The sequence below is a fragment of the Vanellus vanellus genome (assembly GCF_965231255.1).
Source record: "Vanellus vanellus genome assembly, chromosome: Z".
Classification (NCBI taxonomy): domain Eukaryota; kingdom Metazoa; phylum Chordata; class Aves; order Charadriiformes; family Charadriidae; genus Vanellus; species Vanellus vanellus.
The window spans coordinates 56618853-56645058 of record NC_138908.1 but is presented as its reverse complement, the minus strand read 5'-3'; the positions used below and the strand labels follow the sequence as shown (position 1 = coordinate 56645058).

The 26206-nt window shown below is 36.5% G+C and overlaps 1 protein-coding gene across 1 annotated transcript in view; it reads left to right on the top strand.

The window, feature by feature from the left end:
- Positions 1-26206, top strand: part of KDM4C (lysine demethylase 4C) — a 308331-nt gene that overhangs the window by 191896 nt on the left and 90229 nt on the right. Inside the window, exons 16-17 of the mRNA XM_082496977.1 lie at positions 7990-8045; positions 11191-11299. Coding sequence (XP_082353103.1) covers positions 7990-8045; positions 11191-11299 — 165 coding nt within the window. The remainder of the gene's footprint in view (positions 1-7989; positions 8046-11190; positions 11300-26206) is intronic.

Sequence of the window (26206 nt, the reverse complement as noted above, 5' to 3'; positions counted from 1 at the left end):
AATCTAGCTATAGCAGGAACGGTTAAAAACTTGTTTTCTGTGTTTTCCTCCTTTTTTTTTCAGAAAAGTAAGCCCTGATTTTTTTATTTTTTTATTTTTTTTTAAATCTGGATTTTCCTGAACCTTCTCTGCAGAAAAGTGACTTATCGGGGGAATTACTTATAAATGCTGATGGTAACCATGTGTAGACTCGGAGGTGGGGAGCGTAATAGTTCTTTCTGGTTTTGGTATTAGTCTAGTAACAGGATATGCATTGCTTGTAAAAAAACGGTCTTTGACACCACGTGTTTTAACAGGTTTGTAAATACTGAGTTTGTCTGTCACAGAAACTGAATTGAAGATGGTTAAAACTAGAAAATACCTTTTTATCCTAAGTGCCATAATACTCAGACTCAAAGTCCATTTTGACCTTGGATTCCCTTCATTGCATTTCACCAAGTCAACCTTTGCTACTGATACCCACGTAAAAAGTCTTGAGAGCTTTGGGCACCTCCAGGTGTGTGAATATTCTCATCTTAGCAAGGAAGGGGTGGTCCGTTCCCTGCAGGGTGAAGCAGGATTTCAGTCAGATGCAGTTTTGATTGGAGCTGGAATTGGACCGGAGAACCTCCACCAACCTCGTCCAATCTAAATTTGCCCTCAAAGACCATATCTGATCTCCAGGAGTACTGCTGCAAAATCATTGAGGGGAAGGAAGAAGGTGCCAACAGCTAGTAACAGGATATCCTGCCCTGCACAGCTGGTGCTAGGCTGCTTTCTTGAAGATACAAATTTTCATCTAAAGATGTTCAGGTTTAAATCTAATATTTACTGTCACTTCCAAACATTGTCTTATAATAATTGGAAGAACCCTGCATATTTTTTTATCAGTAGAAATATAATAATTCCATTTTTGTTTGTGTGTTTGCTAAGTGTTTAGCCTCAGTGTTATCCTCTGGCAGTGATTTTCACAGTCTCATTGTATTTTGCAGGAAGAATGATCAGTTTTGTATTTTGTACCTAATTTCAATACTTATTTATTTTTTAACACAGCTAATCTCAGTCTTTTGGACTTCTCTTCAAAGGGGAAGATGTCTGTAATCTTTCTTCAGATGCTTGGGAACAGTTGCTTTTCCTACTGTAAACATTTTCTAAATCTTAGTGACCAATAACCACTATTGCACAAATATTTCATATTCAGCTATGGAACAGTCTTAATTTCATACTTTATACTGTTTTTTACTGCAGATATGCACGTTCTAGTGAGAAAGGACCCAGAGGTATGGTAGCATCTAGCAACTCTTAAAAAATGGTGCTCCCAGACAGGAAAGTGAATCCTTTTACTAGACCTCAATTTATCTGCAATTTATTATTTTTAGGAATATTTTGTCTCTAAAAAAAAAGTAAGTTTGTCTCCGAAAAGCTAATTTTAAGGTAATAGCTCGAAGTAGATACAGTAACGGCCTCTCAATTGAAATTACATAATCTCAAAAGCCATTTTCTGAGTGAAAATTATTCCACTGGCGTGGAAAGATTAAAATATTCATTAGCGGACTGTTTCTGAAAATGATGTTTTCAAATATATTAAGAGAAACACCAATCCTTTTTTCTTTACACAAGGATCAATACAGACACAAATATAAATAAGCTGGGGAAATGAGATGGCTGAAAGGGCAGCAATGCCATATCCAGATGGACATCTGTGTTAATACTATTAGGAAGTGTGACCTTGGGCGTTACAAGGCAACTGAGAGAGAAGATGGAAGACTAGTTCAAGGGTTCATCTAAAAAACCCACCAGAGTGGCTTGAAGAAAACAAAAGATGTTTATCTGCCTTAGCCATACAATTTGTATCTATTTGACTTAGCTGTGGCAGAGTTCATTAGATTTGTGTTTTGATTAGTTACAATTTTCTACGAACCAGCTACTTTTAAATGAGCCCAGTAAGTGAGCATTATTGTGACATAGCTTTGTAGCAGTTGACTCTAAAAACCGAAAACAACTGTTCTGACTTCTTTTTAGAAATATTTGGGAAAAAAACACTATCCTAACCATTTATCTGATTTTTGAGTGCTTTCAGACACTAGTCAGAGTCAATAGACACACAGGGAAAATAGTTGATGAAAAAAATGCAAATACATTGTTAACTGGAAAAAGTGTCCTACTTAGTGCTGAAGATGCTGTCAACACTTGCAGTGCTTCAGACCACTAACCAAAATGTATAATTACTTGAATGGATTCATTCTGGTATCACTGCTAAATACAGCTGTGATAATAAAGTTATCAAAATACCTTTTTGAAAAATTAAATTAAATTAAAATTAAATTAAATGAAAATTAAATTAAATGTATGTTATAGATAATGCATATTGCAGTGTATACTTAGCAATGCCAAGTGATGGGATATTCCTAATATCTAGGTATCTTTTCTAAAACATTTCAAAATGTATTTTGTAAAGCTTTAAAATGTCAGGTTACAGAGTATAGTAAGGTGAATTAAACCAAAGTCTTTTCTGCCCTGTTATCCTCTCTCTAGCACAGCCAGAAATGAATACCTGGGGAAGAATATGAGTCTTGGGCAAGCATTCCCTAATGCTCTCTCAGTCTTCTGCAATATGCAAATAAGAAACTGCCTTAGCCAAAGACAGTATCTTTGTGTTTACTATGTAAAAGGTAACCTTTGCTGGATTTCTCATTCATGAACTTAGGCAGCTTCTTTTTCAAGTGGTGTTAAATTGTATCATCCACATATGGCAAACCATCACATACTCTGTGAAGAACATCATTGTTTTGTTTTGAATCTGCTGCTTTCTGTTTTTCTTTGATAGCAGCCACCTAGTTATTTTATTGGAGTACTCAGTCAAGCCCTTTTCCAAGTCCTCATGATTTTACTGGCATCTCTCAGACACCATACTGTCTTCTCTTCTCTGGCCTGACCAACCGCAGCCTGCGTAGTCTCTTGTGCAGAAGAAGCTGTCGCAGCTGATGTTACCTGAATACAAGCTCTTTTTTTTTTTTTTTAGTGAGGCCTGTGAAGTAAACTTAATCAGAAATGTACAAGATCTTGATAAATTATTGATATATTCTGGAAAACAGGATGCAATTAAATAGGGAAAAGTGCAAGATGCTGAAGCTATAATACAGACAAAGGAATGAGGAGCAGAGATACCAGCCTCTGCTCTAGAAGAGGTCCTGAAGTTATAGTGCATGAGCTTAACAAGTCACTGCAGAACAAAAGTTAACACTATGTGAACACATCTCCCTAGATGTGGGATGCAAGATGTAGCCACTAAACATGTTTTGCCTGACATGACGAAGGCTTTGCCCTCGTTGCATTTCAGAGGGGAAAACAGGGCTGCAGATGAAGACAGTAGGTGAAAGGGTTGCAGTTGTTTAACCTGCTAAGGGGCTGCAGATGGAAAATGGCAAAAATGAGAGGAACAATCTGTTTTTCACGTTTATGATGCTTAAAGTAAAAAGAAAAAGGCTTAAGCTACAGCAGGGAATCTTCAGGTTAGCTGTTACAAAAAATTTCGTAATGGCAGGGATGTCAAAGAGCTGTAAGAGATTGTTAGGTTGATTATGGAGAGTGCTTTTTACAAGGAAGCTGTTGAAAATGTGTCAGACAAAATTTGTTAGGAATAACATACGTTTTATTTTACCCTGTCTTCTTCCACTGACATAAGTTATATATTTAATTTAACTGGAGAAATATAATTCTTTGAAGATGCCATTGTAATTTACAAGGTCTTAGAGGAAAGGAGAAACAGCAGTTTAACAAGAAAAGGGATCATGTGGGGCATGTTCATAGTTGTCCATAAGAATAACCATTATATAGCTTACTATATATATCTCTGCTATGGCTTGGCTGAACTCTATTGCCTTGCTGTGTCAGACAGCTTCCTGTCTCATGCAGAATGGTATTGCTGATGAAGTAAGTATGCAAATATGGAAGTGTGAAAACTGCTTTTTATAAACTGCTTTACTGTCAATATGACTTTGAATCTTGGCAGCGTAAAAAATACTCAAAGGCAACCAAATGCATTCATTTTAAAATACAAATGAGTTTGAACAGGCTTGTTTTTTGTGTAGTATTTATCCATGCAACAATAATTAATATGCAGCTATGCCTGAGTAGTGGCATATCATTCCAGAAAAGGTGATCTATCTTTTCGATATATGTACCAAACTAAGCATGGTTAATTCACATTGACTTCAGGCTTTTGCTGCAGTTTCTAGCAGTGGTTGAAACAGAGAAATGAAAAATAAACCAGATTAGGAACGCTGGTTGCAAAATGCAGTTTCATTGTAAGCAAGGGGAAGTGTTTAGTCCAGAAACTGTGGATAGGATCTGCATTGTTGTGAAAAAAATGCATAATTTCCACTAAAAAGCTAAAAGATGAAGTGAATGTTAGTGTGCTAAACTGTGTGAATTATATGGAGACATCTTACTTTATGCAGACACTGGAAGGGAGAGTTTTCTTTTGTAATTCTGGAATGTTACAGAGATTTTTTTAAGAAGATGAGCAATTGAAAATAGTCTAAGATTTAATTTAGATAAGTGTAAAATAATATGCTTAAGAAATTATTACATAATGCAAATACAAAATTACTTGTTTAAAGGATTTGCAAAGTAATAGTGAATCAGAGATTGGATATATTATAAGGTGGTGCTCTACAATGAAGTCTTCCTATCCTGATTTTTACACACAGGCTGACAGCAGACATACATGGATGCACAAACACTCTCTCTCTCCTGAGAACATGGATAGTAATTGCTAATGTACATGTGATTTCACTGCCATCCATGGCAGGTATACTGGTATTAGGAATATGAGTCTATCTTAATATCAGGTCCCCTGTGTTTTCATTACTTGGAGTATGTTGAAACTGGAGGTAAAGTGATAGCCATGTCGCATGGATGGAGGACAATATATTGCAATGCAGGTATGATTTACAAAATGGATTTAATGGGCTTTAAGGCTAATGGTCCTTCCTGCCCCGGTCTGCTATGAACACTGGTGAAATCTTCTACGGGCCTAAGTTGTTATCGCCTGTATCCAGGAGACAGTGAACAGTTATTACCCACCACCACTGTCTATTCACCAACGATTTGTACAGGTGGCTTTTGAGAAGGGGTCAAATTTGGTTGCTACAGGTCCTGCATAGGTGGAATCTTTTTCTAGCTGGTCATAAGGATATTTACAGCCACCTTCTCTTTTCTCTGGGCTGCCTCCCCCTCCCCCCCTTCTCTTTTTTGTTTTCCTCTTTTGTTTAAATTTCTTTTTTTTAACCTAGCGTGAAAGTCCTGTAGCTAGTAGGTCAGGATTATGACTTCTGTCTCTTGCAGTGTCTAATTCACAATTCTTTATTTTGACAGTGGTAAAGAGACAGTAAGCCTTCAAAAGAAATTTGTTGGCAACATCTTATGTATTTTAGCTTAATTTATTTGTAAAACTACTTTAGGGCCGTGGACTCTCTAGTCGCATTAATAAGTTACACAGCAGATGATGAGATTAAGGTTTTCCTTAAAAGTTAAAAAAACCCCCACCTGTTAGAAGGAGGAAAAGTTCATAATTATTCTAGTAATGAATTTCAAAGTAAGCTGGCATAAGAACATCAAAGCTTGTAAAATAGGGGCGAACGGACTGTTACTTTGCAGAACAGAGAAGCAGTCAGCTAAAGGATTTTTATGGCAAGTATGAGAAAGTACTTCAATTTAAAAAAGAACTGTGAGGGATCCACAGGTGGGGCATCCACTGAACTTTTAAACTTGCAAATGGAGAATGAAGCTTCCCCCCCTCAGCCAAAGACTTCTATTGAGTCAGACTTGTGCTCTCTTCCCCAGTCTGCAGATGTTATTCTACCTCTACATTGTAAGCTTCACACTCTGCAAATGAGTTGGGAATCAGACCGTCAAGAAGTCCTGCACGGCTCTTTTTTTAGGAGATCATGGTATTTGCCCCTTCCTGAATGGCTGTTCCATTTCAAGTACTATTTTCTGTGCTGCTTGGCTCATTTATTTTGTTACTTTCATGTGGTCATGGAGATGTATGCCCATTTTACTGGTTTTATCTTGCACCTCCAACTGTCATATATAAAACTAACAGGTTGGACCCAATCTGTTGGTCCGTATCTCGCTATGATGGTGGCCAAGCTCTGTTTATAAAGATAAACAACACTGACAGGAGAAAAGATGACCCATTCCCTCAGAGTGTCGAGATCACTCAAAGTAGGAGCTGAAGAAATAGATCGTTGCTGATTTGTAAGCAAGATTCTAAGGTGAATCAAACTGAAGAGGATGCCGTGCTGTAGGGTTACTCTGTGGTTGTGCTACGGTGGTCCTCAGGATTCCCAGATAGGTTTAAAGAATCTGCAGGCTGTTTCACGCTGTAGTTTTCACATGTAAGTGCTTGCCTTTGAGAACTGAATGCCAATTAGAAGCAAATTTCCCATGACTGAAATAGTACTTTACTGGAAACAGTGCATGGTGCCCATTAACTGTTTAGTGGAATTTTTGTTGTATTATTTCAGAATAGTTCAGCATGGTGAATTAAGGTGTATAAAGCCTTAATAACATGATTCCTTAGCATCTAGTTGAACAAAGTCTGTATGTCATGCCTACGTACTTCAATAAATTTTCCAAGTGAGGTTTTTTTGAAACCAAAATATATTCAGGATAACAAAGATAGTAATGGTTCTTTGCCTAGCTTGAGAGTATACCTATGTAGATGGCAGGACCTCATTATCCTAATGACACCCAAAGAAGGGGCAACAGACAGAAGGAGAATGTGAAGATGATTTGAATCACCTTGGAGAGTAGTTAAGGGAATTTAATATATATAGCTTGGCAAAAAATATACCAAGAGGTTAGGATACCATAAGAATCTACAAATATTTGGAAGATAATTACATATAGGAAAGAAAGGGGCGATTATGTACAGTAGTTCAACAGCATTGCAAAGGGTAACGATTTGCACCTAAAATAGGAGGTGATACATTAAACTGAGTTTAGCATGTGAATCTAGAATGGGATGAAGTTGTTTGACTTATCTCTCTTTGACAGAGAAGTTTTTTGTTTTGTTTGTTTTTCCCCTTCAAGGACAACTTAAATTTAGAGGTTCAGCAGACAAGCTCTCTTTCTGAGTATAGATATACAAGTCACAGGATATCTTGACTTCATTTTGTGCATTTGGTTCTTTGTAGAGACCAGAAAAATGGAGACAGGAAGAAAAATAGCTAACACTGGAAACACTTTCTCATCTCTTCCTGTGACAGGACAAGGAAAAAAAGGGAAAGGATAGATTCAGAAAAGGAGGAGACTGAAGAGAGAGAGAAGGGTTGGAAAGCAGAAAAGCCTTTGTGTCTGTTCAAAGGCACAGTTTTAAGTAGAGGCAGGAATAGCCCTATTTGTTTGGCATATTAACGGGGAACCACTGAAATATGCCTTGCTGAGTGCCCTAAAAGCAGATGGAGTTGTACTGAAGATCGAGGCAGTGAAGGTGTACTGCAGCAAAGGAAACTTGCAAAAAGCATAACCTGCCCCATGTTCTGTAGGTTTATAAATTCAAGAACTGTCAGGGACAAGCATATTTTGCAAATACTTGAGTTGGATCAATGGCTTGTAAGTCAGTTTCCGAGTAACTTCCATTGAACTAATTATTGGTTGTTTTACTTTGTTTTACTTTAGTAAGCTGCATGGCAATTCCGGCCTTTCTGTGGCACTACCGATTAAATGCCGTTTTATGTGGTATCACTTTCAAAGTGATTCTGTCACTTTGTTTAAGAGTAATACTCAAAACTTATTTCTCTTTAGCTTTTTTGAGTTGTTTCTCTTTTCATTATTGTATTCTTCTGTTTTTCCTGTAAGGGGATGCAATGCTTATCTGTCAGGTTGTAACCCAGTAATTAATTACATTAGCAATTTACATATCCTTAAGATCAGCTGAATAAAACTGATTTGTAACCAGTCAATAAAGCTCACTTTTTTCTACACTATTTTTATTTTTAGGAATGTTGTCTCTGCAATTTGAGAGGTGGTGCATTAAAGCAAACTACTGACAAGAAGTAAGTAGTACATACTTCATGATTGCATGTGCTTGTTTTAAACTTTATTCCCAGTCTATTCCCATGTACAAAGCATTTTTAAGCCTAATTACTTGACAGAGTCCCTTTAAGCTGAACTGTTGCAGAATTCAAATTTTTCCTGGTTGAAATGTGCCCCTGGCATTTTGCGAAATAGTTAGATGCTAAAACGTACATTTGTTTTAGTATTTGCATACACTTACTTGTTCCAAATTCTACTCTGCAGGCCTTTGTGTAAAGAAAGTAAATGACAGCTCATTTGTTATTGTTTGCATGGGCAAGTCTTATCAAACAGCAAAGTGTATTTTCTTCTTAGGTCCTGGAAATTTGTGATTACAGAATTTAATACAGTATGTTTGAACTTCTAGAAAAAAATACTTTTAATTAATTAATTTTAATCACATTAAAAATTTAGATTCTGTAGTGTTTTTTATAAATACACTTCTACCATACACTTTCAGAAATAGTATTGTTGCTGACATCGTGCTGTTAACAGCATCAGTATTTTTCTCTGTATTTGGATGACAGAACACTATAGGAAATAACCCTAACAGATAAAATGGAAAATATTGCAGCTTAGTATTTTTTCAAGCCCAATAATGGAACAGTCATTATGGATTTTGAATCTTCTCATAATTAAATAAATTATTTTAGTAACTTAGCAGTATCATGTAGATCTCTTTCTTTAACCCTTTGGAATGCAGTGGTAAGAGATGAACTAGCTGCAACATTCTTTTCCACTTACCAGGCAAGAATTTATTTATCAGTGATCTGCAGTTGGTCACATGACCCTTGTAAACTGTCCAGTTAGGAGAAGGTTTTATGTGAAACTTACAGGCCGGATCTTACCTTCAGAAAGCATTAATATTGTAACTGTTTTAATGGAGGTTTTGGCCAAAACATGAAAATACTCAGCTGCTTTTTAGTTCTATTTTAAACTACCCTAAATTTACTACTTGGTTTTCTTACTAAAAATAAAAAGAATTACAAAAGTGTTATTTCAGTAGAATTTCTCATGCCCTTTTGATATTTGTTGCTGATAAATTGCATGTTACACCTTTGAAAATACATACATCTTTTTTTGTAGATCAATTAATATGATTTAGAAATGTTTTGTAAGATTTATTCATAGAAAAAAATCCAGAGGTTTGCAGAAAGTGACTTTTTCTGCATAACTATAGCTAAAGTCTTTGGTTTTGCATTATATCCCTCTTTAGGTTTCTGTTATGGATTTATGAAATGAGAGTTCTGTAAAAGTAGTTCAACTCCTGTTTTCCTGTTTCTGTAACACCTTACAGTTGCTACACATTCTTGAGTCTTTCATCTATCTATCAGCATTAGCTACCAGTCCAAACTTTTGAGAGTTTTTGGAATAGTATGTTCCAATTATATCTTTTTTTCTCCAACATATGTAAAATTCGCTTCCCTCCTTCCTTCTCTCTCACATACTGATTAGAGATGCAGGACGAGCATTACTTAGACTTAAAGGTTAATGAATCAAACACAGGTAATGGTAGAGGAGGTAAAAATTTGCTACATAGGAGAGCTGAGATTCCTTCTTTTTCAGCAGAACATAGCAATTGTTTTGAGTCCTGTTAGGTTGAGAGATGTCAGAGTATAAAGGTTTGAGTGAGGATTTATGGAAGAGGCATTTTATTTATAGCGTTTCTGTCCCATAAATCTTAGATGGTAAGACAATGTAGTTTTGCAGGTAGGCAGGCAGCAATGAAAAGAAAAAGGGTGTTGCTAAAAGTTAAAAAGAAAAAGTCTCAAAGCAAGACTTTTTTTCTGTAAGTTAGAACATAAACAAAACCGTCACCATAATAAATGATAGATCTGCAAGCCTTGTCTGCTTTCATTTGGGCTGAACTGTATAATGTGCTAATTGATATGTCATCTTTACATACAGCTCTTATCTCACACTTTGACCAACACAACTTTAATATCACATGACAGCATTTTGTTTATGCCTTATATATTGTATTATACTTTTCCAGATATTTTTGTCAAAAATGAGTGTTGAATTATCACCACTCTATTGCAGGGAAGAGAAATTATTTTTATTCTGCTGCATCACGCTCTATTTTTTTTAGTTCCAGCCCACATTTGTGTTAATCTGCTAAGATGCTCATGTAGTGTGTATCCTTGGAGATGTACAGAAAGTGGAGTGAGGCAAGCATTCAGGGCTTACAAAAAAGAGCAAATCGTGTAATTGGAAAAGATGTACAATGAATGACTGAGGATACGGCAAATACGAGTCAAGGAATGGAAATGTTTCCCTTTCTTCAGATTTACTAGTTCTCTACCCCAAAAAAAGATTTTAGAAATAGTCTCAGAAGGCTGCTCTTGGTTAATAAAAATGCCATTAGCTTCTCTTTTACTTCATATAATATGCACTTCTAATATTAATTTCAGACTTTTTTTAAGTTTCTTTTTGCCTTTCTTATTTTGAGATTTACGTATTGAACCAGCATTTGGAAGATATAGCAGTGCTTTCTGATGAGTATAGAAAGTGCATAGCATCATCTTGACACATCTGACATATTTCCTGAAGTTGGACTGAAGTCTTACGTGCCCTAGGCACTTGACAGGTGCTTTCACTGCTAAAGGGGATCCAGTTCATGTTGGACATTACAGTATTAGCCTGATCAGTTTGCTGCTTCTATGCATTTGTGTCTTTAAACAGAAGGTCTTGATAATATACTTTGTTTTACAGTTTGATAGGTATATGACTGATTGTGATCATGTGCATTGCCTAAGAATAGTTATTCAGGTCTGAGTAATGTTAATCCAAAATGCTGTAGGTGGTAAATTGCACATGGATCAAATAATGTGGTCTCCTACATATGCACCTGGATAGCACAACTACAAAACATTTGCACTTAATAAATTGCATGTGAAAGATGCTTAAAAAAATGTTGCAATAAAACCCTAGACTGAAATGATATTTACACAAAGTGGTAGTGTTTTTTTATATATGTTTCAAAAAAGCTTAGGAAACCCTAATAAGGCAATATCCGGAGATGGTTGACTTTTAAGAAAAGACGCACAGCAGGTAATGAAACATCTTAAACATCTTATGTCTATGGTTTTTTTGGTGGTATTCTTGACTTGCCACTTTTCACAGGTGGGCACATGTAATATGTGCAATTGCCATCCCAGAAGTCAGATTTGTTAATGTCACAGAACGCACACCGATAGACACTAGCAGAATACCTTTGCAAAGATTAAAATTGGTGAGTAGTCTATTCGTATATGCTTCATATATTCTTTGCTATTAAGGTGTTCCAATATTTGAAATGTATTAAAAATCTGAATTGTGATGATTATTGCCAGGTACAGAGCAGGTTTTAAGGTAAGTAATAAATAACTAGGGTTTTATCAAGATTGGCTTTTTAACATATAATGGTAATTCATTAACACTGTTAAGAGCCTTTGGTATTTTATTAAAAGCGGTTTGAACCTGCCCTCCCCCAAAAGAAAAATAACAAACTTGACCAGTATCAGCTGTGGAAGTTTCGGTTTTGGAACTGTATTGGTGATGAAAGTGTTGAAACCCAAACAGACTGGGAATATCACACAGTACATGTTTGCGAGGTCTTTTTTTATGTATTTTTGCCTCAAGGAACTATTTATGAAGGTAAAAGGATGTAAGATCTGTTTGCTATGTGGTATCTCTACCATCTAAGTGTTGAAAAATGTGCACAAAAGAGATCACATGTTATATTGGATAAAGAAAACCTGTTTCCTGAGGAATTTCAAAAGCTGGTGGAAAACATAAATGAAAGTGCATCAGCTCCTACCAGTTGCAGTGTAACATCCCAAATAACAGTGTCATTCAAGAAGGTTGATGTACACAAGCAGACGATATGCATAAGTGCAATATAAGAGTATTTTCCTTGATGTGTTACGTGAGAATTACTTAATTTGTCAGTGTGTTCATTATGTTAGAAAGAAAGTGATTAGTGGTCCATTCAAAATCTTAAAAGATACCATCAGTTTTCTGGATCTGCCCCATACTATTTCCAAAGTGGTTCTTGGTCTACCTGACCTGAATACTTGCTCATTTAGAACTGTTAATCTTTTAAGTACATTTTCATTTCATTTCATTCATTATTTTTTGTGTTTTGCAGCTGTATTTCTAAATGTGGAGATGCAACTTTGAGTAGTTTAAATTGATAGCCTGTCCTTTAAATGGTAATCCATTCTAAATTTTTGGTGAAAATTTTTAAATTTTGTTTTCAACGTGTCCTTTTAAAAATAATATAAAATGCATTTCTAAAGAGTATATATAACTTACTGTAAAAATATGCTTCCAAATTAATTGGGTATGTTCTGTCCTATTTTTTCGGGATCTTAAACAGTCACAGGCATGTGTCTGGTTGGAAATTGTTAATTCAGGGGTTGAAAACACAGAAATGTTTAATTTACCAGATGCTGAAATTCATTTTCTGGGCTGTCCATGACTTGAACTGTAAAAGAGTAATAGGAGCTGTTTGGAGAAGGCTTGAATTGGTTTTAAATTATTGATTATGAAAGTACGGAGCCAAAATTTTTGAAGTTACATGACTTACAATTCCTCGGTAATTTCTGCTGAATATGACGCAATTATGTTAATCAGTTACTTATAACTGAGACCTTTTTCTTCTATTCTTTCCTTCATTTGATAGAAGATTGCTTATAGTCCTTAGTGTTTTTTCAGTTCTTGAAGCCTCCTTCAATGTAAAATGACATTAAAGCACTACAGATTGTATTAAGCTGTATATACCCATTTGGTCTTCTGCGAGTCCCTGAACGTTTAGAAATATAGTATTTGCTTCCCTTAATGCTGTTCTTTTTAAAGTAAAAGAGTTTGTATATTTGAGTGGAATGAATGTTGTGATGAAGGAACTCAGTTGAATACAATAAAAATGAGAGGCAGGGTACTTTATAACAGCCATAAATGTAGTATTGCTGCAGGTAGTGGACAGCCTTACTGTGAGGGAAGGAAGCACTATAATCCTGGTTTGGCTCATTAAACCTTACTTTTCCAAGACTTAGTTTCTGACGTTGAATTTACAATGAAATAGCTGGGCTTGTATTAATTTAAGGGAGGTAGGCAGTTTGACCATTTCAAAAGGCTGTATAATGATTTAATGTCAATAGACCAATAAAATGCTGCTCCTTGGGTAAAGGGGCGGAGAAAAATCTGCTCTAAAACCACCAGCAGTCTGTGTGATTTAAATTTTCGCTTTTGTTGCAAAAAAGTTGCTGTATCTGATTGTTTTACCTTTCTTTGTTTCACATTGAATACTCTAGCTAAACTAAGTCTCCTGAACAACATCATCATATTCTGTATTTACAAAAAGATTAAAAAATAGATATTATACAGAATTGCATGGATACTTTATATTTTCTCTAAAGCCCTGTGTATTAGATACTTTCTGTGAATTACTTCTCATTTCCTGAAACATGGGGTTCCTACTTCTCTAAAGAGGTTGCTGTCAATAACCTTGTGTATATATGCCATGTAATTCTCAAATCAAATGTGATCTTTACGTTAGTCTTCCCTTCCTGACTGTTGATGCTACAAAATAACAATTATGCTCTTATACCCACTGACATTAGGTTCTTTGCCTTGGGGGAACCTCTGGAGTTACATCCAAATTAATTCCGTTTATTTCTCTAGGAATTCCTGTTCCTTCTTCCCTCCACTTGGCCCCACTTCCATTCTTATCTTTTGTTCCTCTCTGTTATCATATATACTCTATACTTTGGAGTAGACAGCTGATACCATCTATCTTGCTGTTAACTTCTGTAAAAGGATAGAGCGGTTCATACTTCAATGTTAGCTCTGGGAATCTGTGAGCAATTGATTTGGACCAGTCTTCCCCTTTGAAATTGTAGGGATGGCCAATAATGCCCCTCAGCAGCCAATTCCTGCTTCACAGCTATCCTATTTGTTAGGTTAAGGGTATCTTTTTTCATCAGTCTCTATCACTCAAAGTCAGAGAGTGTTTATTGTATAAGCAAAGGAAAGTTTTGTACATTGTTGATAATGAGCCTTCATAAGCAAGAATTTTTTTAAAAATACGTTTTTGGGCCTACATTATAATGCTGTTTATGTTAAAGCATGGGATAGCTAATAAACGTGAGCTGTCCTACTATGTCGTCTCTGCTTTATAAAATTTGGGATGTGTTTTGTTGAATTTTTTTAAATGAGCAGAAAACAATGGGAAACAAATATTGAAAGGGTAGATGGCATTCTAGCATGCAGGCAAACTGGAACTAAATCTTACAATGCGGGAACAAATAGTTCTAGTTGTTTTAAACGTTTCCTTTTCTGTCCCTATCCTCTCCCTTCCTCCCTCCCCTCCATCTTTCCTCCTTCTCCCCCTTCATATCTCTCTCTCTGAAATAGTGAGAAACCCAAACATGCAGAACATTTACTGTTTTCAGAGATCTGTAGAGGCTGAGCTGACATTTTCTTTAATGTAGCATCTACAGAGGAATATCAAAGGAAATATAAAGTCAATGTTTTATTTTTGACAAATAACATCTGTGCAAACATGAACATGTTGGTAGGCTGTTTTTTATTGCTTGACTAGTATGTACAGTGATTGCTGTTAAATAGTTTTCATTCGCTAGACATTTTGGGTTGGAATCAGTGTGTTTCCTATCAATCTTTCTTTTATTAAATATTTAGTATATAATAATTTCTTCTGAAGTAAAAATCAATATTTGTATTATGCTTACAGTAGCTCATAGCTTTAAAATTGTTTTATGCAACTGTTTCATGTTTGCAGCTTAGTGGATTTTTATGGAATGCCAAAATGTTTTCATATTTCCCTAGCTTTTTTCAATGGGTTACGTGCCACGTTCCATCATTGCTGAAAATTTACATGACATGGTGAAATGCTCATTAAAAAATAAAACTTTTGAAAATTATTCCTTAATGCTAGTGGATTAATACAGTCTAAATCAATACTAATAGAAAATTTTGTGATTTGTCTTTCCTAGGGGAATGTGAAAGAAAAGAATGTGATACATTCTGTGTTGAAATAAAACAGGTTGTATCATCACTTATATTTTAGGGGTGTACACCAATGATATTTACAGACTAGGTGATTATCATTTGAAAGCAAAAGGCCTCCCAGGCAACCTCAGCATGGAGAGCATCCCACAAAGATGCTATAAACTGTAGTTTCTCCATTTTACTTCTCTATGACTATAACTTTTCTCTTTTTTTTGAAAATTATGCGAATGAGAAAATGAGATTGTCCTGGACACTTTTGTCAGAGAATCAGGCTTTCTTCCTTTATTTTAGATTCAGCCTGGATGGTCACATCCATCAGACACTTTGAGTTCCAATAACCACGTGGAATGACAATTTGTGATTATCAAGCTAGGAAACAAGTGTGTTGAATTTAGATGTTTACGCACAGGTTCTAAAATGAAATGGCTGGAGGGATATACCTTACCATGTCACATATTTTAAAACAATATTTTACATAAACTACAGTATGCTAGCTGTTTGTAGACAGTTCAGATCGTTTCTGTTCCAGTAGTCTCCTAGTTTAACAGCAGACATATGAGCGAGCATGAAAAGGCAGCAAATACACAAATGCCAACTTAAATACTGTTTAATTACAGTGAAAATGTTAGGAGCAGATAAAAGGGAGGCAAGGTTGGTAAGAAGTGATGGTATGGAGGGGTACCACATGAAATTTGTCTAAAGGCGTATGCAAAGTTTCAGTTGGTGACAATTTGGAACAAGTGTGGGATTTGGAGCAAAGTTTTTGCCATGAATGACTGTGATGTCAGCTTCCATCCCAACACAGTTTAACAGCATCTAACAGTTTACCCAGAGCAGATAAAGCTTAGGTTTCTAGCTGAGTTGAACTTTATTTTTATTTATTTTATTTATTTTTGCCTTGTTCCATTTGTCCTTACAACAAGCTAAGAGAAGCTTGGGTGTAAATTCCTGCTTCTGAAAACCTGTTTTCCTTGACTATTTATATGTATGAGGCTTTGGGTCATAGAAAACAGACTGTGGATTCCTGTGTGTGTCAACCTCAATGAGAAAATTCGGTTTTACTTTGGGAAGGGAAACGCTTTTCCCCAAGTACCTAGACATTCTTTGTTTTTGAAAGAGTGTTAATTACTCAGCTCTAATTATAAATATGAACTATAGCTGCATGAAAAAGTCTCTGGAGATTAAAAGATCAGACTTGAATCTATCGAACATAAACTCAGCCTTTAAAAGAAAGAATAAGTATTCTCTTGTCTGTCATACTATTTTAATAAAACATAGCACTTAAAAATAGAATTAAATAAGAACACTTACTATTATGTGGCCAAGGAATCCAAGCCAACAGGGATATTGAGCCTACTGTCATTTACCCTTGTCAGACATGTGACTTATAATGAACAGTAGACATTGTAAATGAGACTGTTTAAATGTTTCATCTGTTACAAAAAGAAACATTTAAATAGAATCATCACCATCTGATCCTAAACATATATATTTAACATGTCATCTCTAAAATCACGTTTTGAATAGAATATGTATCAACTCAATTGCAAAATACATTATCTGCTTCTGATATTTTTGGTGTTTTAAAATGCTTGGGTATAGGATTGACTTTGTCCTTACAGGCAATCAGTGCAACACTGTACTGAAACACGCACATAATATGCCTTTGTTTCTTTATCTGTAGAGTTTCCTATTATTTTTACATTCGAAATCCTATTTCTCCAACAAAATAGAGGTAGAAAATGAGTTTTGGAATAGCTGAAGTTGCCCTGAAGCTTTTGATGACCTCAAATTTGTATTTGACAAGTGAACCGAGTATAAGCACAAGTGTACTCTGAGTGAGGAACATTATTTTGAAAAGAAATTTACACTGTGATGATGACTGATCTACAAGACTTTCAGTATCTGGCTGAAGCCATAAAGTTCTTTTTAGAAGCCTATACACTTTAAAATTTGCACCTGAAGGCAAATAATAGTGAGCTTGAAAGCCAAAGATTATAGTTTTGAAAGGTACATCAATTCTGAAAATACAGAGGTTTCTCTGTGGTACGCCACTGAAGAATGGAATCAAAGTGAAAATGTGTATGAGCTTTTAAAAGAATGAGCAAATATTCTTCTGCCTGTCATTCTATTTTAATGATGTGTGAAACCTAAAAAAGGATTAAAGACATTTGAGGACACTGCCTATCTTCTGTGTTCTAATTTGTAATGAAATTAATTTGTTAAACTACAGTGGGGCAGTAGAACTATTGCAGCTGTGTTTGTGGAAGAGTAAAGGAACACTTGTAATGATGTATACCAGTGCCGCTATGCATTTCTGGTAGTACAAAGAGGTATTGATTCCCTTTAAATGCTTCCAAAAATATTGCTGGAAGGACAATTGAGGAGAATCATTATACCATACATAAATTCATGCAGTAACTAACTCATTGCACACATTCACAGGCAATGAGAGCAAAATAGACAGGAATCTTGAGACAGATTTTAAAATATTTCCAATTGTTTTAAAATTGTTAATGAAATGCTTTTAATAGCACATTTTTGATTTAAAAAAAGTTAAACTAAAAATGATGCAACAATTGATTACTGCAATATATAATTTGTTAAAAATTTGGTGACTCATTGTAAAATACAGTTTAGTGTACATGCTTTAGTCACAGTGTTCATAAGATTTTTAATATGTGTGTTAGAAGAATGTACTCTGCCGACTGTATAGTACTTACTGTCAGAATAATTTGCTACAATGAGCAGATTCTACTGCAAACTGCCAAATTTCTATCTTGCAGCAGTACCATACTATAAAGTCTTATGAAAAATATGAAAAATGTTAGGTATGTGTGACTATAAATAATGTTTGAAGACATGGACACGTCTGCAAGAATTAAAGCAGTGTTAGAAATGTTAACTAGTCCTCTGAATTTCTTTTTACTTGCAGAGAGGACGTTATGCGCAAGGAAAATTATTTTTTCCTATAAAAGTCCTTTGAAATTTTTAAAGTTCCGAATGATTAATAGTTTATAATAAGATATGTAGGTCTGATAGAGTCAGGTCTATGTTTTGAAGTTCATCTCTGTCTATACACAATGTGTTTGTGTGTAAGGGAGATCACGTATGTGTGTTATTCACACACAAATGGACAGTAATGCAACAAGTGTATGAGAAAGGTAACTCATAAGTTAAACAGCTAGATGTCCAGAGGTGAATGTCATTGAAGAGCTAAATTAAATACTGAGTTTTGAATTGAACAATAAGGTTGAGAATGAGGGAATAACTTTCTAAGCTCTAATAATTTGTTGACCACAAAGTAGCAAGTGAATAACATGAGGATCATGAGTTATCTAAATGGTTTTACTCTGCATCAGTTAAAAAATATTTTTATAACATTCTAAATTTTTTAAAAAACATAAAACTGCTGAATTTATTTATTTTCTTTTGGCTTACACTTATTTAAATCTTCTGGTAAAGCTTTGAGAAGTGTTTACATGATTTAAAGATCAGAGTCCACTTGCAAATATGATTTGAGTATTTGGCAACAATAATACTTTTTATCCAAAATTGCAAAGGGTTTGTGATTGTATCTCATTCAAAGCTTAATTTCTTACTGGTATTCGTTTGTAAGATTTTCTAATTGGACCAATAAAGTAGCATATCCTATCAGAATCTCCTTCTATGGTTAGTCATCTGAACTTTGCACACACTGTAATGTAATATTTAATATATAAGGAAAAAGAAGTGTGAGAATCAAAACAGCCAGGAAAGGGACAGAAATGTCTGCTGACATAAGTGTAGTAACTGGCAAGGATTAAATGTGTCCAGTGTATGTAGAATTTAAGTAATGTTTTAGAAACTTGGGAGAAAGAAAACTGACACCAGGATTATATCTGTAAGAAAAGAATTTGCAGACACCACAATCCCGGAAAGTTTGTCTCGATCACCACAGGCACAAGGTATAGCGACAGTTTTATTGGGTTTGTTTTGTTGTTTCTGGTGGTGTTTTTGTCGTGATTGAATACACATGAAACCAAGGTATTTTTCAATGTACTTTTGAAAGAGAAAAAATTTCTTCCATAATCTTGTATCATTTCTGTGTCCAGGGTAAGCTATTTTAAAATGGAGCATCACTGCATTTATTAGCAGTTTGATTTATGAGACCATAAAGATGTATTGTTTAATCTTCTAGGAATGTACTTTTTTTATTATCCATCAGTCTTAGGCAGTTTTGAATAAATTTTGCTGTGCTATTGGCTATATAAACATTACATACATTTTTAAAAGAACAAGACTTCTCACCAACAGCGGTGGGTGCTTATATATCACTCCATTATAATTTTATTCTTTTACAGTCCCCACTATTTTATATCGTCTAGAGTCATAGAATCATAGAATGGTGTATGTTGGAAGGGACCTTTAAAGATCATCTAGTCCAACTCCCTGCCATGGGCAGGGACATCTTTCAATAGATGCGGTTGCTCAAAGCCCTATACAACCTGACCAGCTTTTTTTTTCCATGATAGGGCATCCTCAGCTTCTCTGGGCAACCTGTTCCAGTATGGCACCATGCTCATTCAAAAAATTTCTATCTTATGTCCAATCTAAATCTACCCTCTTTCAGTTTAAAACTGTTGCTCCTTGTCCTGTTGCTACATGCTCAGGTAAAATGTCCTACCCTGTCTTTCTTATAAGCCCCCTTTAAGTATTGAAAGGCTGCAATAAGGTCGCCCTGGAGCCTTTTCCTCCAGGCTGAACAGCCCCAACTGTCTCAGCCTGTCTTCCTAGGAGAGGTGCTCCAGCCCCCCGATCATTTTTGTCTTGGGCCTGCTGTAAAAGGTTCATGTCTGTCTTGTGCTGGGGACCGCAGAGCTTAATGCAGTACTCCAGGTGGGAGTACTTTAATGAGAACAGAGTAGAAGGGGACAATCGTGTTCCTTTACCTGCTGGCCACACTTCTTTTGATGCAACCCAGGATATGATTGGCTTTCCGAGCTGCAAACACACATTGCTGGCCCATGCCTGATTTTTCATCCACCAGTACCCCCAAATCCTTCTCTACAGAGCTGCTTTCAATGGGTTCATCTCCCAGTCTGTATTGATACTGGGGATTATCCTGACCCAGGTGTAGGACCTTGCACTTGGCCTTGTTGAATATCATTAGGTTCACATGGGCGTACTTCTCAAGCCTGTCAATGTCGCTCTGGATGGCATCCCTTCCCTCAAGCACAGCGGCTGCAGCACTCAGCTTGGTGTCATCTGCAAACTTGTTGAGGGTACACTCAATCCCACTATCTCTGACTTGGAAGAAGATATTAAATAGTACTTGTCCCAGGATGGACCCTTGAGGAACACCACTCAGTACTGGTTTCCACTTGGACATTGAGCGATAGATGTAACACTTTGGATGTGGCATCCAGCCAATTCCTTATCTGCCTAATAGTTCATCCACTAAACCCATATGTCTCCAATTTAGCAGCAAGAGGGTTGTGGAGGACTGTATCAAAGGCCTTATAGAAGTCCAGGTAGATGACATCCGTAGTGCTTCCCTTGTCCACTCATGCAGTCAGTCCATTGTTAGTGAAGGTCACTTGATTAGTCAGGAAGGATTTCTTCTTGGTGTAGCCATGTTAGCTGTCTTCTGTCACCTCCCTGTCTTCGTATGTTTCAACATAAATTCTGAGAGTCCATGTTCTGTGATCACACTGGACACTGAGATGAGACTGGTTGGTAATTCCCAGGGTTTTCCTTTTTACTCTTTTAAAAAAGGTGAAATATTCTCTTTCCTCCAGTCACTGGGGACTTTCCCTGACTGCCATGACTTTTCAAATATGGTGGAGAGTGGCTTAGCAACTACGTCAGCCAATTCTCTCAGGACTCTGGGATGCCTCTGATTAAGTCCCATGGGTTTGTATATGTTCACATTCCTCAGATGGTCTTGAACCTGATCTTCTCTTGCAGTTGGAGGGCCTTTATTCCCTCAGTCCTTGCCTTGAAGTTCAGGTACTTGAGAGATGTGGAAAGAGTGATTACCAGAGAAAACTGAGGCAAAAAAAGTTGCTGAGTACCTCAGCCTTCTCTATGTTGGTTGTCACTAGTTCTGTCTAATATATCGGGGGGGTGTGAAGGGTGGAGGGCGTACATTTTCTTTAATCTTCCTTGTCTGACCAACATATTTGTATAAGCCGTTCTTATTATTCTTTGCATCCCTTGTCAAATCCAGCTCCAACTTTGCCTTACCTTTCCTGATCCAATCCCTACACATCCAGGCAGTGCCCCTATATTCTTGCCAGGATACATGTCCCTGGTTCCACTGCCTTTGAATTTCTTTCTTATGCTTCAGTTTGACCAGGAGGTCCTTACTCAGCCATGCTGGTCTCCTGCCCTCCTTTGCTGAGTGCTTACACATGGGAATTGTGAGCTCTTGTGCTCTAAGAAAAATGTCCTTAAAGAGCTTCCAGCTCTGTTCTGCTCCTTTATCCCTGATGACAGTTTCCCAGGGGGTTCCGTACTGTGATTCCGTAGATAATTGAAAGTTTGCTGTCCTGAAGTTCAGCATCTTGACTTTACTCTTCACCCGGCCCATGTCCCTCAAGACTGTGAACTCCACCAATGCACAATCATTGCAGCCCAGGCTGTCACTCACCTTGACCTCTTTAATTAGGTCATCTGTGTTGGTGAGAAACAGGTTCAGTAATGCTTCTCGTCTGGTTGGGCTGTCTATCACTTGGGTTAAGAAATTATCCTCGATGCTCCCCAAGAGTCTCCTGGAGTGCTTACAGCTTGCTGTGCTGCTATTCCAGCAGATGTCAGGGTGACTGAAGTCCCCAGGCTGGATCAGAGCCTGCAAGCGTGGTGCTTCCTGTAGTTGAAGTAAGAACACTTCATCAATAGGGTCCTCCTGACTGGGTGGAGGGTGGTAAGCACCCTCCACCCAAGTTTCCTTTCTTGACTTGGCACCTGATTTTTACTCATAAGCCCTTAACCTGTTCATCACTGCTTTTCAAAGACAGCTCTGTGCAATCAGTCCATAGAGGGCAAATGGCCCACCCCTCCTTCCTTGCCTGTCCCTCCTGAACAGTTTATACCCATTGATTGCAGTGCTCCAGTCATGTGATTCATCCCACCAGGTTTCAGTGATAGTGATTAGATCACAGCTTTCCAGCTGCAGAGTCGCTTCCAACTCCTCCTACTTATTACTTATCCTACATGCTGTTTTATGGATTTGGTATGTTTTAAGGACAGAATGATGAGTAATTGCTAAATTAATTATTTGGACATAATTGGAAATAGTTGGAAACTCAGTTCAGTGAGAATGTTTAGCTTTCAGAGTTTAAGTTTGGATTTTTAGTACTTTAAGCCATTTTTTTCTGTAATTTTCTCATTTAAAGTTCTGTGCCACAAGGCACTGCTTTGGTGATTCTTGGAACATTATTGTCAGAGCTGTTCCCTGAAGTGAAAAAGGTCCAGTTCAGGTTATAAGCTTGAGAACCTGTCTACATGAGCAGATATTAGTTTTCCTCTAGGAAGCTCACTGCTATTTGAAATAATATTTGTAAGGAGCTGCTGAAGAAAGTAGTAAGTTGAGTTAAGCAGCAAATTCTGGGGACTTGAAGTAACTCAAGTTAATGTTAATTTTAAAGAGTCAAGAGTGATTGGTGAACTGCTGCCAGCGATTACCTTTTTCCATGAGTTGAAGTAGCTCTCTGTGAGCTTTCTGTATATGCAGTTTCCAAGAAAAAGGATGAGGTATCTGGTTTTGATAAGTTTTATTGCTGGAAAAATGGCATATTCTTTTAGAGACTAGTGATTTGTCCTCCCTTTGTTTACAGTGTGCTCTTTTAACAGTTGTTTATTTCGTCCTACTGTTTTGATTTGCATGCCATTGTTCTCAGAAGGAGGTATGGTCTCTTACATAGCCACAACCTGAACTATAGATGAGTGTCTTAAATTGCCCCAAACAACAGAGAACAAGGTTTTGTCTCTGGAGGAGTGGCATAGTTTCCGCTATATGCATAGTGGTGTGGGATCATTTGCTAGGCACATTCAGCATGTTTAACTGTGTGGTCTTCGGGAATGGCTGTACGTTGTTTTCATTACCAGCAAGCATTACATCTGTCTTGTCAGCTCTGAACTTAAGCAGCTTACTTATTCCTTGCACCTTATCACAGCAGGGCACTTGGCAAGCTGAAAGACTACACTGTCCGAGTCTGACAAATATAAGTCATAAAGTGATGTCAACATCGTAATGATGGCACTGCAGCCTACATCATCTTCCAGTTTCTCCCGTAGCCTGTATTTTACAGAGTGACATTGTATGACAGTAAGTTCTCTTGGTGGACAGCCAGTGTTACTGCCTGTTTTTTCAGCAGAGAAGATGGAGTGTCTAAAGGTACCACAACAAAATCACACATAAATTGGTGTAAAGTTCATAAATTGAGTAATAAGTATGTTGACTTCATGTTGCATAAAATTTAACTTTGTGAAACTGAGCAGATATAGGGGTATATGAACCCCCAGAGCAGCTGGAGGCTGTGGAAAATATCCTAAACTGAATTTGAAAAATTATATATTCCTCTGCTTTTTGGACGTCAGAGCAATGGTAGGAGATGTATTCTTGTGCAAGTGTAACTCAACATGGCTGTAAATAAAGAAGACATCGCAAATAGAATCTTTGTTTTAAAGACCTACTTATCATGGGGAAGAGTTAATACACAGGAACCTTCAGTCTTTTTCATGGTGCCTCATGTTTGTTATCCCTTTAATAGAATTATAGCTGTCTACCTTATCTTTTAATGTTAAGGCAACGTGTTAACCATAGAAATGAAGACTGGAGGGAGTGGAACAGATAGAAGAATTATTCATATTTCCTGATTCTGTATGATACTCAGCTAACCATCTGGTCTGTAGCTTTTTGGTTTTCTTCTGCAATATTAAATATCAATTCCTTAGTGACAGAGGAACTAGAGTCTTGCAGCTAGGCAGCACTTACATGATTTTGGAGAACTTCCAGATCTCTTCTGAGTAATAAGGCTTGACTTGGATTGCAGATGTCTTTTGGTTGGGAGCCTTTTGCTTTTAAACCATCATGGAAGAGTATGTCTACCCTTGTGAGAGTTATTTTCCTTTTATAACTGAACCCTCTTTGCTGGCTAATTAATTTTGCTGCTATAACACAACTTGCAGTGTAGACTTATCCAAGTGAGAGCTGCCTATAATGTACATTTTCCAGTTTAGCATCACAGTTTGAAAACACCTCATCTATCTGAAAAATACTGTGGTCACTGTGAAAGTTGCCTTTGAGATAACTATCATGCAAGTCTCTCTTACCCTTAGGAATTTTCTGTTTGCAATAATCCTATCTACTTCTTTAACTAGTCACAGTAGAAATTATTTCATTATAGCAAGTAGAAATCGGACAGCTGTTAAACAGAAATTGAAAATTTACAACTCTCTGCTGGATGTGTCTTGTTTAGCTTATGGGAAACATGCTTATAGGAGCTAAAAGTTTACTGAATGTGTCAATTGCTATCCCTTAGTTTTACTTTGAGTGTTCATTTTCCCACATGTAACCTCAAAATACATAATTGCATTGCTTTTACATGCATATATATGGACACACATATTCCTATACATATGCAGTTAATATTGGCTTTTAGAATAAAGGCAGCTTAATAAAATTAAATCCCTTTGATACAAGCATTTATCTAGCTCACAGTAGTTGAAATATATATTGACATTCTTCTTTCTATTACTTTTGGAGACTTAACAGAATATATGAAGCTAGAAAGATTTGACTTATTTGGTTTTTTTGCACAGAGATTGAATGAATGATCCAGTGTCATTTTTTGATGTCAGTGACTTCTTGTTTTTCTGCAGTGAGAATATAGAATTTTTGCTCCAGAGAGTTTATGGTAATTTGTCTAATTTCTGTGCTTCTGCCATTTAATTTCAAGATTTTCCTCCCTCCCCCCTTCCCCCCCCTGCCCCCCTTCTGATCAGGTTATTTGAGGCGTCCTTCCATTCTGTTTTAAATACTATCATCATAAAGTTGTTTATACAAATGTATTTCAAGCTTCTGACTTCAGGATTTGTAGGTCTTTTATTTAATCTCAGAAATGAGATTCTTCATTTGTAAAAGGCAGAAGGGTTTTATTCATTTGCTGTCACTTCCACAAATTTGCTGTTGACGGGAAAAATGTACAGAAGACTATTTAAGAGCTCAGTTGTTTTTGTACATTTTAACATGAATATGCAGCACAGCACTTATTCTGTGTATGTTATATGCATTTTGGATTCCTGCTCTTCAGCAGTATTGTAGGTTTTATTAAAACATATACATATATATATATATAATCTCTTGAATATATCAGTGCAGATTTTTTTTTAATTAGAGGGAACATATATGACTATTCATAAGTGGATGCTTGTTTTCCTTGAATGGTTGTTTCCAAAGTTAATGACAGCAGAAAAGACGAAACAGCCAGCAGGTTTTTTGCTACTGCATTACTGTATTAATTTACTGTAACTGAATGACACAACCTTACCACTTTTTTTTCAGTTATCGTGGTTTAGGTGTTTTGGGGGCTATCTTTCAGTCAGTTTGGGTGACAATGCCAAAGACTATAGAAAGTTTGAAAGGATCCCTGGTGTGTTACTTTAAAGCAGCAATAAACACTGCAAATGACTATTCACTGGGTGATATTTGCAGCTATTACTTTTCAAGACTTCCTTGTTTTTACAGTTGAGTAACTGTGACTAGCATGCAAGCAGGTGTCAGAGGAATACTTACTGACCAAACTTCTGTATAATTCAGAGCTTTGTGCCATCCTAGTCAGCTCCTAGTAAATTACAAACACTTGTTCAAGTATTGCCAAATATATGTGACTAAGCCCTGTTGCACAATGATTTTCAAAAGAAGTGGAACAAAATGAAAGCGTAGAGATTACAAGAGCAGGTAAGCAACATAGAAAAAAGGGGCATATATTAGATAGTTATCCCTTGTTAGCTGATTGCTTTAAAAGAGGAAAATTAAGATCAAGATTCTTGTCAAGTTGAGCATTATGAAATGGTTAGTGAACAGTCAATGGGATTATGGATGAGACTGGGTAGACTCATCTGTATGAAAGGAGGGTTGATA